Genomic DNA, 10,177 nt, shown 5'->3' with positions numbered 1-10,177 from the left:
CACATCATTTATTTTTTGTGGACTATCCTATTACTTTTTTATCATTTTTTTTCACTTACTTTATTCCCTTATTTAAAGACAGCTCATAATATAATTTGATTACCCAGAGGAAACCTGTTCCCATACCGAGAGTTGAACCCGGGCTGCCTGGGTGAAAACCGGGAATCCTAAACGCTAGACCATATGGGACATACTGACTGACAACACACTATACTATGACTTTTCTGACCAATTGTTGAATAACTTTATTCCCTTTTTTAACGGCAGCTCATAATATGAGTATATTTCCCAAAGGAAACCTGTTCCCATACCGGGAGTTGAACCCGGGCCGCCTGGGTGAAAACCAGGAATCCTAACCGCTAGACCATATGGGACACATTTGTTGACAACTTTTCGTACCTTTCGACACACTATACTGTGACTTTTTTCATCAATTTTGGAATACCTTTATTCCCTTTTTTTAAGACAGCTCATATCATGATTATGTTACCCAAAGGAAACCTGTTCCCATACCGGGAGTTGAACCCGGGCCGCCTGGGTGAAAACCAGGAATCCTAACCGCTAGACCATATGGGACATATTTGTTGATCCTTTTTCATACTTTTCCACACACTATACTATGACTTTTTGATCAATTGTTGAATAACTTTATTCCCTTTTTTTAAGACAGCTCATATATGATTATGTTACCCAAAGGAAACCTGTTCCCATACCGGGAGTTGAACCCGGGCCGCCTGGGTGAAAACCAGGAATCCTAACCGCTAGACCATATGGGACATATTTGTTGATAATTTTTCATACTTTTCCACACACTATACTATGACTTTTTTTGATCAATTGTTGAATAACTTTATTCCCTTTTTTCACGACAGCTCATAATATGATTATCTTACCCAAAGGAAACCTGTTCCCATACCGAGAGTTGAATCAGGGCCTTCTGGGTGAAAACCAGGAATCCTAACCGCTAGAACATACGGGACACATTTGTTGACAACTTTTCGTACCTTTCGACACACTATACTGTGACTTTTTTCATCAATTTTGGAATACCTTTATTCCCTTTTTTTAAGACAGCTCATATCATGATTATGTTACCCAAAGGAAACCTGTTCCCATACAAGGAGTTGAACCCGGGCCGCCTGGGTGAAAACCAGGAATCCTAACCGCTAGAACATACTGGACATATTTGTTGATAATTTTTCATACTTTTCCACACACTATACTATGACTTTTTTGATCAATTGTTGAATAACTTTATTCCCTTTTTCACGACAGCTCATAATATGATTATCTTACCCAAAGGAAACCTGTTCCCATACAAGGAGTTGAATCAGGGCCTTCTGGATGAAAACCAGAATAACTTTATTCCCTTTTTGACGACAGCTCATAATATGATTATCTTACCTAAAGGAAACCTGTTCCCATACCGGGAGTTGAACCCGGGGCCACCTGGGTGAAAACCAGGAATCCTAACCGCTAGACCATATGGGACACATTTGTTGACAACTTTTCGTCCCGTTCGACAAACTATACTGTGACTTTTTTCATCAATTTTGAATACCTTTATTCCCTTTTTTTAAGACAGCTCATATCATGATTATGTTACCCAAAGGAAACCTGTTCCCATACAGGGAGTTGAACCCGGGCCGCCTGGGTGAAAACCAGGAATCCTAACCGCTAGACCATATGGGACATATTTGTTGATACTTTTTCATACTTTTCCACACACTATACTATGACTTTTTTGATCAATTGTTGAATAACTTTATTCCCTTTTTCACGACAGCTCATAATATGATTATCTTACCCAAAGGAAACCTGTTCCCATACCGGGAGTTGAACCCGGGCCGCCTGGGTGAAAACCAGGAATCCTAACCGCTAGACCATATGGGACACATTTGTTGACAACTTTTCGTACCTTTCGACACACTATACTGTGACTTTTTCATCAATTGTTGAATAACTTTATTCCCTTTTTTTAAGACAGCTCATATCATGATTATGTTACCCAAAGGAAACCTGTTCCCATACCGGGAGTTGAACCCGGGCCGCCTGGGTGAAAACCAGGAATCCTAACCGCTAGACCATATGGGACACATTTGTTGACAACTTTTCGTACCTTTCGACACACTATACTGTGACTTTTTTCATCAATTTTGGAATACCTTTATTCCCTTTTTTTAAGACAGCTCATATCATGATTATGTTACCCAAAGGAAACCTGTTCCCATACCGGGAGTTGAACCCGGGCCGCCTGGGTGAAAACCAGGAATCCTAACCGCTAGACCATATGGGACATATTTGTTGATCCTTTTTCATACTTTTCCACACACTATACTATGACTTTTTGATCAATTGTTGAATAACTTTATTCCCTTTTTTCCCGACAGCTCATAATATGATATATTACCCAAAGGAAACCTGTTCCCATACCGGGAGTTGAACCCGGGCCGCCTGGGTGAAAACCAGGAATCCTAACCGCTAGAACATACGGGACATATTTGTTGATCATTTTTCATACTTTTCCACACACTATACTGTGACTTTTTTCATCAATTTTTGAATAACTTTATTCCCTTTTTCACGACAGCTCATAATATGATTATCTTACCCAAAGGAAACCTGTTCCCATACAGGAGTTGAATCAGGGCCTTCTGGGTGAAAACCAGGAATCCTAACCGCTAGAACATACGGGACATATTTGTTGATCCTTTTTCATACTTTTCCACACACTATACTATGACTTTTTTGATCAATTTTGGAATACCTTTATTCCCTTTTTTTAAGACAGCTCATATCATGATTATGTTACCCAAAGGAAACCTGTTCCCATACCGGGAGTTGAACCCGGGCCGCCTGGGTGAAAACCAGGAATCCTAACCGCTAGACCATATGGGACACATTTGTTGACAACTTTTCGTCCTTTCGACAAACTATACTGTGACTTTTTTCATCAATTTTGGAATACCTTTATTCCCTTTTTTTAAACAGCTCATATCATGATTATGTTACCCAAAGGAAACCTGTTCCCATACCGGGAGTTGAACCCGGGCCGCCTGGGTGAAAACCAGGAATCCTAACCGCTAGACCATATGGGACACATTTGTTGACAACTTTTCGTCCCGTTCGACAAACTATACTGTGACTTTTTTCATCAATTTTGGAATACCTTTATTCCTTTTTTTAAAACAGCTCATATCATGATTATGTTACCCAAAGGAAACCTGTTCCCATACAAGGAGTTGAATCAGGGCCTTCTGGATGAAAACCAGAATAACTTTATTCCCTTTTTTCACGACAGCTCATAATATGATTATCTTACCTAAAGGAAACCTGTTCCCATACCGGGAGTTGAACCCGGGCCACCTGGGTGAAAACCAGGAATCCTAACCGCTAGACCATATGGGACATATTTGTTGATCCTTTTTCATACTTTTCCACACACTATACTATGACTTTTTGATCAATTGTTGAATAACTTTATTCCCTTTTTTCACGACAGCTCATAATATGATTATCTTACCCAAAGGAAACCTGTTCCCATACCGGGAGTTGAACCCGGGCCGCCTGGGTGAAAACCAGGAATCCTAACCGCTAGACCATATGGGACATATTTGTTGATCCTTTTTCATACTTTTCCACACACTATACTATGACTTTTTTGATCAATTGTTGAATAACTTTATTCCCTTTTTTTAAGACAGCTCATATCATGATTATGTTACCCAAAGGAAACCTGTTCTCATACTGGGAGTTGAATCAGGGCCTTCTGGGTGAAAACCAGGAATCCTAACAGCTAGACCATATGGGACATATTTGTTGATCCTTTTTCATAGTTTTCAACACACTATACTATGACTTTTTCATCAATTTTTGTTTAAGTTTATTCCCTTTTTTTAAGACAGCTCATAATATGATTATATTACCCAAAGGAAACCTGTTCCTGTACCGGGAGTTGAACCTGGGGCCTCCTTCGTGAAATCCTAACCGCTAGACCATATGGGACACACTGGTTGATGGCTTGTCATACTTTTTGCCACACTATACTATGACTTTTTTTAATCATTTTTTTCACTTAGTTTATTTCCTTATTTAAAGATAGCTTATACTTTGATTATTCTACGACGCTGGCTATCAATTCGGCAAGTCAACCCAGGGTTTCTCAGTCCGGCTATGAGCGGGTTCCCGTGAAAGGGGCGGGGCTAGCAACATTTGACCAAAAAACTTCCATGACTTTTTGATGATGTGATATGATGATATGATAACTATATGTGCGACACCTCGGCATCTGTATTCACAGTACGGCGGACTGTATGCAATGCTCTGACTTATTTTTCTCCGGCTACTTATTTTGTGGCTTATATTTTTCAAGCTTGCTGAACACAAATGTAATAGTCAAATTGATCTGAAGATGGGCAGTGATATTATTTTAATCTACATGATTAGGCTACACCTTTGCACAGTCCGTGATTTTTACCTGCATACGGCAGTTTAAACTGTATTTCCTTTATCCCCTAATATGACTCGAATATAGAGCTCTGATTGGTCAGCAGGCGGTCCTTTCAATGGGTTGATCTCTTATCTCGAACAGAACCTGCCCCGCAGCAGGTAAGGTGTTCAGCATACGTTACCAAGGACATCTACCCCGGTAAAAAGTGAACCAGTGTCGTAGGAACCGAAACCTCGCTAACCGCAATTCCTGCTTCGTCGTACAGGCCTCAGGATGGTATATGATCTGTCCAGCTTTGTTGTTCTGTTTTGTTTTCAATACATAATGTAATGTTTTTTTATTGCATCACTGTTTTGATGTTTATAAGAGAAACACTCATATTTACCAGCTCAACTCCAGGTCCAATTATGACTCAGAACTACCACGTGCTATATTCAGATTTATTAGCATACTGGAGAAGTAGACATTCATGTCTGCTAGGGAGGAGAACTTCAATCAACTGTCTGTGTGGCTGCCCACGCATACAATGTCTCTACGTCACATCACGTGGGCCAATCATAAACACGCATAGTTAACCAGTGCTATCCACATATGCTATCAGAATATTACACTTACCTGTTTTTCTCTAGTATAAACTGTATTCCTACTGCGGTTTTGTCATTTTAACATTTCATGTTGATGCTGACTCACTTCAGCCACAGATTTACAAATCACTGAGGCCTCTCCATAATAGTCATCTTCTAACCAAACAGGAAACAATGCAGAGAGAGAAAGCAAATGTCATTCATTAATCAAAAACAACAACATATGGGACACAGAATAGTATGTTTATTGTTTCAATACATGTACCATCATATGAAAAGAAAAATTGTGAACCGACATAGAAGTGTCAAACCCCTTATTTTATAATTTTTCTAGCATTTGTTTCCTGATCTACTTATCTAGATGCTGCTGTTTTACACTGATGTTGGTCCATCCAAAGGCAAATGCTGCACACACACACACACACACACACACACACACACACACACACACACACACACACACACACACACACACACACACACACACACACACACACACACACACACACACACACACACACACACACACACACACACACACACACACACACACACAAGATTTTGCATGGTGGATGCAGAAGTTGCTGCTCATTAGCATTAGCTTCACAATACTTAATGAGCTTGGTGTTCTTCAACAAAGCACAGGGGTTAATATTGACATTACAAATGGCTCTGCTCCACTGAATTGTGGGTATAAGTCATTTACCATGTAAAATAAAACATGTAAAGCTGAATGGATTTCAACACTTATGTTTTCATAATTACACCTGTGGTTTTCCATCTCAAACTGTCAGGGAAATAAACGGATTTTAGGTGAACTTGCTGTAGTCGGTGAGTTAAATCCTTTAAAACACATCTTCATGATTACCACTTATTTTCCTTTGTTGCCATGGTAGCTCCACCAGGAGGTTGACATTGCTGTTTTTGAATAAGTTATTTGACTTTTCAATTAGCACCAGGTCAACATTTAAATTGATTTTGAGAAAAACGTTTTCTTTGTTTTATGTTATTTGCAAAATAATAACCTTCCCACTCACTACAGATGCACTTGTGTTAAGTGCTGTTAAGCAAATGTTATCATGCTACATAAACTACAGACGCTTAGTGTTGTATCTTACTATTCTGTTTGACTAAATACATCTATTTTTTACTTTTACTATTAACACTTATATTGTTAGATTCAGGTGTATTACATCTGTTTCAAGCTAGGGTGCCTTCATACAACACATCTCAATCCTCAATTCAGATTGATTAAAAAATGTTATAACAAAACATTTTCACATTTCTGAATGCACTACTGGAGTTAACCCTGCTGAGACCACAGGGCACAATCATAACACATTTAATAACAAATCAACTTACAGTACTTTTCTTCACAGTTTTTTAAAATATATAATCTTATTCTTTGCTGGACTTTATCTAAACATCAGCTTAAAGTCATTTTGGGGTAAAATGAGTGGCAACAACATGAATCCCCTTAAAGTGGCGTTAGAGTCCAGAGATGAAGAAGCTTCCCAGCAAAATGATTTGAAGCAGAGACAAAGCAGACCTGAGGGGAAGCCCGGCTGTCCCTGCGAGGAGTTTGGCATGTTTGGACACGGATACTTTGCGGCCGAAGGTGGAGTGGATGTGTCTGAAGTTTCTCTGCAGAGGTGTCACCTGCTCTGCATCTTCCTCTGTGGAGAAGATCTGCGAGGTAAACTGAGCCAGCTGAGGAGGAATGATAAAGGATTATTTACAGAACTCAGGAAATCATTGTCCTGTTAGTTATTAAGAAGCAGGCCTAAGTGACCTACTTGGGACCATGATATGTAGACAGGGACTTCATACAGAGTCCACACCACCACCTGAGAGCAGGGCGGGGTGGTGAGGCTGCCGTAATAACGGTAATACTGACTCATGTTGTGTTTTGGGAGCACGTTCATCAGCGGGAACGGCTTGATTTTAGTCGTCTGGCCTTGGGGGAAGATGCAAAGACATGATGAGTTATAAACAACACAAACAGCAGGCAGGAGAGAGTTTTCTGAAGTATCCTCTGACCTTTGTAAGCGACAGAGGACAGCTTTTGTGATATGAGTCCGAAGTGCACATTGTCTGCATAAACAACCTGGAAGAAAGGAAAAAGAATCAGGATTTGCGTACGTACAAAAATACTATGTTTTTTAATAAATACAATAAGTGTATTAAACTCACATCAATGAAGAATCCTAGCACTGCGAGTCCTGTTGGATCGTCCAACGCCACCGTCAGATTGGGATGGATGGACTTCATGTTGACTATGTGCATCTATTGTAAAAAAACAACAACAAAGACTTTAAGGAAAGGCTGTACAGCAACAGTTGTTTTGTGACAGTGTTGAGCTCGTCTACTGACCGTACTGTACCTCCATCGGATATCTGCGTCCGTCCACTGTGTGCTCGGATCCGTTGGAGGCCGGGCCACCCCAGTGGAAGTGCAGCTGGATGGTGTGGTACACATCTGGAAGACCTCCACCGCTCACTGACATGCCACCGCCAACCTCCATCACCACTGAGAGCAACCAGAAACATGCCATCACCAACTTAATGACACACATTTGTTATTTTTTGGGAGGATGTGTGGTGTATTTAGGGATGGGCACTATGAGGAAATTAAATATGCCATTATTTTACCCAAACAGGTCTATTGATATTGTAAGTTTAAGCCTTGATGAATTCACAAAATATTTACATGAGATTTTTTGATAAATGAACATCAGTAATGTTGATTTAATAAAGTAGGTGAACACAATAATTAAATAGTTTAATCAGTCTGGTAGGTTCAGAAAAGGACGTAATTTTACAGTAATGCAGCAAAAGACTACACTTACAATGTAACATCTAAGACAATATACTCCATATCAAAGTAATAATATAGTATTGATATACTATATGACATTTACCAGAGTGTCCATCGTTTTTGAGCATCCAGTGGCCTGGTTGGATCTCATCGAAGCCCTCCAGATGTATATACCCCAGAGACTGGTTTCTTGTCATCTGGTGGTCCAGATTGATGGGAGAGTGAAGCTCCTCAAGTAAAGGGTGACAGGATGGATACATGTCTCCCCATGCATAGGGATCTAGGGATAGTGAAGAAGGCACATAAGAACTGAATACAGACATTACCGATCGAACGGAAGAACTTTTAGCTACATTAGTGGTCTCCAATATAAACACCTAGAGGCTGTATGTGACAGGAAAGAAGAACAGTACTGAATCTGAAAGTGAATTTTTGTTTTGCAGCTTTCGATCAAATCACATGATAATCCTTATAGATTTAAGGCTTTTTTTTTTATCCATATTTGTTAAAAAGTTTAAGGCTGGGATTATTGCTTTTGAGAAGACAATGCTTATTTGAGGGGTTACCTCAAATAGATTAATAAAAGGAAAAAACTGAAGTTGAAAAAATGTCTCCTAGAAGTGGGAACATGATGAGGTCAGCTCCATTATAAATAAGATAGCCTATTGTTTTAGTTCTGATCTGGAGTGTGAAAAAAAAGGGTTCTTACCACAATGTGGCTCATCGTAGCAGTAGTCTTCTGGAAATTAAAAAAAGCAAATGTTGACAAGCATATTTTTTCTTTAGATCTAAAAAAATGACATCATATGAATAAGGTCTGTCACTGAGATTTAAGCAGGACCCTCACCTGAGTTAACGAGCGAAACAACACTAAAGAAGAGAGCAACCGTCCAAGTCATTTTAAGATCTGCAGATGGAGGACGGCAGACGGACAGGTGTGCTATCTGAGGTAGTCTGAGAATCAGAGCCGTGTCCAGTGTAAGTAGCGCCGGAGGTGAAAGCGGAGTTTTATTTTGTTCTGGTGTGATCAGTGAAGCATGTCATTACCAGTCTAGTGGTCTTTTCTGATCAACAGGCTCATTGATGCAGCACAGCTTCACCCCCGGACCCCCCCCCCCCCCCCCCCCCCACTGCTGCCAGCATAGATGCCCAGTGACCAGTAACAAGAGCCATTCATCGCATGGGAAAGTCAGCTGAATTAGAAGAGGGCAGAATATATACAGAGTATATAAGGAGGCTGCAGATACATGAGCTGTATCTTTCTAAATTGGTAAACAATAAAACGTTCAGCAGAGAGAAACCCTTCTGTCATTGTTTTGAATAAAATGTAATACATTTTTAAGTTTCCCTTTTTTATCCAGTATTGTCCACCACCATTTGAGGGAATATATTATATAAGAAAACTGTAGAAATGTACCAGCTGTACAAAGAAAAAAAGATGTGGAATCATTTGTTTAGAAAAAAAAACGTGAGTGTGAAATGACATCTTATAAATGTTTGATTTTCCCTTTTAATTTGTTCACGTTTTCAAGCGAGTGAGAATATATATGGCTTCATATAAGGAGGGTGTATTACTTTCTCTAAATAGTTCAAAATAATATATTTACAGCCGCAGAAAAAACTAAGGGACCACTTCAGCATTATCAGCTCCTTGTTTTATTATTTATAGGTATGTCTTTGAGTTAAATTATTTTTCATTTTATTGTATTCTCTAAACTACTGACCATTTTTCACTGTGTTTGAATTCAACAGACACTCGACTGGCTGCCATACATGTAGAGATCAAGAGTGGTCTCTTAATATTTCCATGAACTGTATATATGTACAATTCTTTGATTGTTTTAAAACCTTTATCACCGTGTGAAATAACATTATATAAGGTTTTTAAGTTACATTTTATTCCAGTATTGTCGACCACATTAAGAAGCAGGTAAAGAAAATCCTCCTTATTTATAATATCAATCCTGCATCTGTTAGTAAAGTGTTTTAAGAGGGATATTATTCAAATGTTATCATATAAATCTCTTGCAAATAAAACCTGATATTATTGTACTTTCAAAAGAGAATGAATTATGAAGCACAGGAACATTAAGCTTGAGTTTCCAGGTATTATCCTCCAGTTGGAGTGTAATGTAAGCGGATGTAACATTTCAATCATCCTCCTGACTGAGCAGTGTCTCTTCCCTGCAGGAATAGATTATGTGATTCTGTCACTACTTGTCCCGTGTGAACAAAGCCTCTTTTCTTCACCCACAATGCTCTGCAGCGGGGGTATCGCTATCTCCACTCCGCCTGCTGCCTTAAGAGTCACTGTATATCCGCTTTC

At 39.3% G+C, this 10,177-nt stretch overlaps 1 protein-coding gene and 13 non-coding genes across 16 annotated transcripts; all 14 read right to left on the bottom strand.

Annotated features, from left to right (window-relative positions):
- Nucleotides 1–302: 302 nt before the first annotated feature.
- On the bottom strand, nucleotides 303–374 carry trnae-uuc (transfer RNA glutamic acid (anticodon UUC)). Its single transcript has one exon. It is a non-coding gene; the product is annotated as a tRNA-Glu (tRNA).
- A 130-nt stretch (nucleotides 375–504) lies between these two features.
- Nucleotides 505–576, bottom strand: trnae-uuc (transfer RNA glutamic acid (anticodon UUC)). The gene has a single exon. It is a non-coding gene; the product is annotated as a tRNA-Glu (tRNA).
- A 128-nt stretch (nucleotides 577–704) lies between these two features.
- On the bottom strand, nucleotides 705–776 carry trnae-uuc (transfer RNA glutamic acid (anticodon UUC)). The gene has a single exon. It is a non-coding gene; the product is annotated as a tRNA-Glu (tRNA).
- A 642-nt stretch (nucleotides 777–1,418) lies between these two features.
- trnae-uuc (transfer RNA glutamic acid (anticodon UUC)) lies at nucleotides 1,419–1,491 on the bottom strand. Its single transcript has one exon. It is a non-coding gene; the product is annotated as a tRNA-Glu (tRNA).
- A 129-nt stretch (nucleotides 1,492–1,620) lies between these two features.
- On the bottom strand, nucleotides 1,621–1,692 carry trnae-uuc (transfer RNA glutamic acid (anticodon UUC)). Its single transcript has one exon. It is a non-coding gene; the product is annotated as a tRNA-Glu (tRNA).
- Nucleotides 1,693–1,821: 129 nt separating this feature from the next.
- trnae-uuc (transfer RNA glutamic acid (anticodon UUC)) lies at nucleotides 1,822–1,893 on the bottom strand. The gene has a single exon. It is a non-coding gene; the product is annotated as a tRNA-Glu (tRNA).
- Nucleotides 1,894–2,022: 129 nt separating this feature from the next.
- trnae-uuc (transfer RNA glutamic acid (anticodon UUC)) lies at nucleotides 2,023–2,094 on the bottom strand. Its single transcript has one exon. It is a non-coding gene; the product is annotated as a tRNA-Glu (tRNA).
- A 130-nt stretch (nucleotides 2,095–2,224) lies between these two features.
- On the bottom strand, nucleotides 2,225–2,296 carry trnae-uuc (transfer RNA glutamic acid (anticodon UUC)). The gene has a single exon. It is a non-coding gene; the product is annotated as a tRNA-Glu (tRNA).
- A 128-nt stretch (nucleotides 2,297–2,424) lies between these two features.
- trnae-uuc (transfer RNA glutamic acid (anticodon UUC)) lies at nucleotides 2,425–2,496 on the bottom strand. Its single transcript has one exon. It is a non-coding gene; the product is annotated as a tRNA-Glu (tRNA).
- A 330-nt stretch (nucleotides 2,497–2,826) lies between these two features.
- trnae-uuc (transfer RNA glutamic acid (anticodon UUC)) lies at nucleotides 2,827–2,898 on the bottom strand. The gene has a single exon. It is a non-coding gene; the product is annotated as a tRNA-Glu (tRNA).
- A 128-nt stretch (nucleotides 2,899–3,026) lies between these two features.
- On the bottom strand, nucleotides 3,027–3,098 carry trnae-uuc (transfer RNA glutamic acid (anticodon UUC)). Its single transcript has one exon. It is a non-coding gene; the product is annotated as a tRNA-Glu (tRNA).
- A 238-nt stretch (nucleotides 3,099–3,336) lies between these two features.
- trnae-uuc (transfer RNA glutamic acid (anticodon UUC)) lies at nucleotides 3,337–3,408 on the bottom strand. The gene has a single exon. It is a non-coding gene; the product is annotated as a tRNA-Glu (tRNA).
- A 129-nt stretch (nucleotides 3,409–3,537) lies between these two features.
- Nucleotides 3,538–3,609, bottom strand: trnae-uuc (transfer RNA glutamic acid (anticodon UUC)). The gene has a single exon. It is a non-coding gene; the product is annotated as a tRNA-Glu (tRNA).
- Nucleotides 3,610–5,024: 1,415 nt separating this feature from the next.
- Nucleotides 5,025–8,901, bottom strand: car15 (carbonic anhydrase 15). Of its 3 annotated transcripts, none has more exons than XM_063889027.1 (8): nucleotides 8,699–8,901; nucleotides 8,561–8,590; nucleotides 7,955–8,131; nucleotides 7,418–7,563; nucleotides 7,228–7,320; nucleotides 7,075–7,141; nucleotides 6,932–6,991; nucleotides 5,025–6,744 (listed from the first exon to the last, which is right to left on the bottom strand). In XM_063889027.1, the coding sequence occupies exons 1-8, from the start codon at nucleotides 8,748–8,750 to the stop codon at nucleotides 6,512–6,514; spliced, it is 858 nt and encodes a 285-aa protein (XP_063745097.1). In that variant the 5' UTR covers nucleotides 8,751–8,901; the 3' UTR covers nucleotides 5,025–6,511. The 3 variants fall into 3 exon arrangements, with proteins under 3 accessions (XP_063745097.1, XP_063745095.1, XP_063745096.1); XM_063889025.1 differs by having other exon boundaries at nucleotides 5,027–6,744; nucleotides 6,831–6,991; XM_063889026.1 differs by having other exon boundaries at nucleotides 5,027–6,744; nucleotides 6,831–6,991; nucleotides 8,561–8,587; nucleotides 8,699–8,880.
- Nucleotides 8,902–10,177: the final 1,276 nt, after the last annotated feature.

Source organism: Eleginops maclovinus, chromosome 8 (genome assembly GCF_036324505.1).
Source record: "Eleginops maclovinus isolate JMC-PN-2008 ecotype Puerto Natales chromosome 8, JC_Emac_rtc_rv5, whole genome shotgun sequence".
Classification (NCBI taxonomy): Eukaryota; Metazoa; Chordata; class Actinopteri; order Perciformes; family Eleginopidae; genus Eleginops; species Eleginops maclovinus.
The sequence above is the reverse complement of the archived record's forward strand: the minus strand, read 5'-3'. Positions and strand labels throughout refer to the sequence as shown.

Bases quoted from the DNA above. Each gene is read 5' to 3' on its own strand.
- car15 (XM_063889025.1), bottom strand. From the start codon at position 8,750: ATGACTTGGACGGTTGCTCTCTTCTTTAGTGTTGTTTCGCTCGTTAAC. The intron at 8,591-8,698 runs GTGAGGGTCCTG...TTTAATTTCCAG, and splicing joins TGTTTCGCTCGTTAACTCAG to AAGACTACTGCTACGATGAG. The intron at 7,142-7,227 runs GTGAGTTTAATA...CCTTTCTTCCAG, and splicing joins TGCTAGGATTCTTCATTGAT to GTTGTTTATGCAGACAATGT.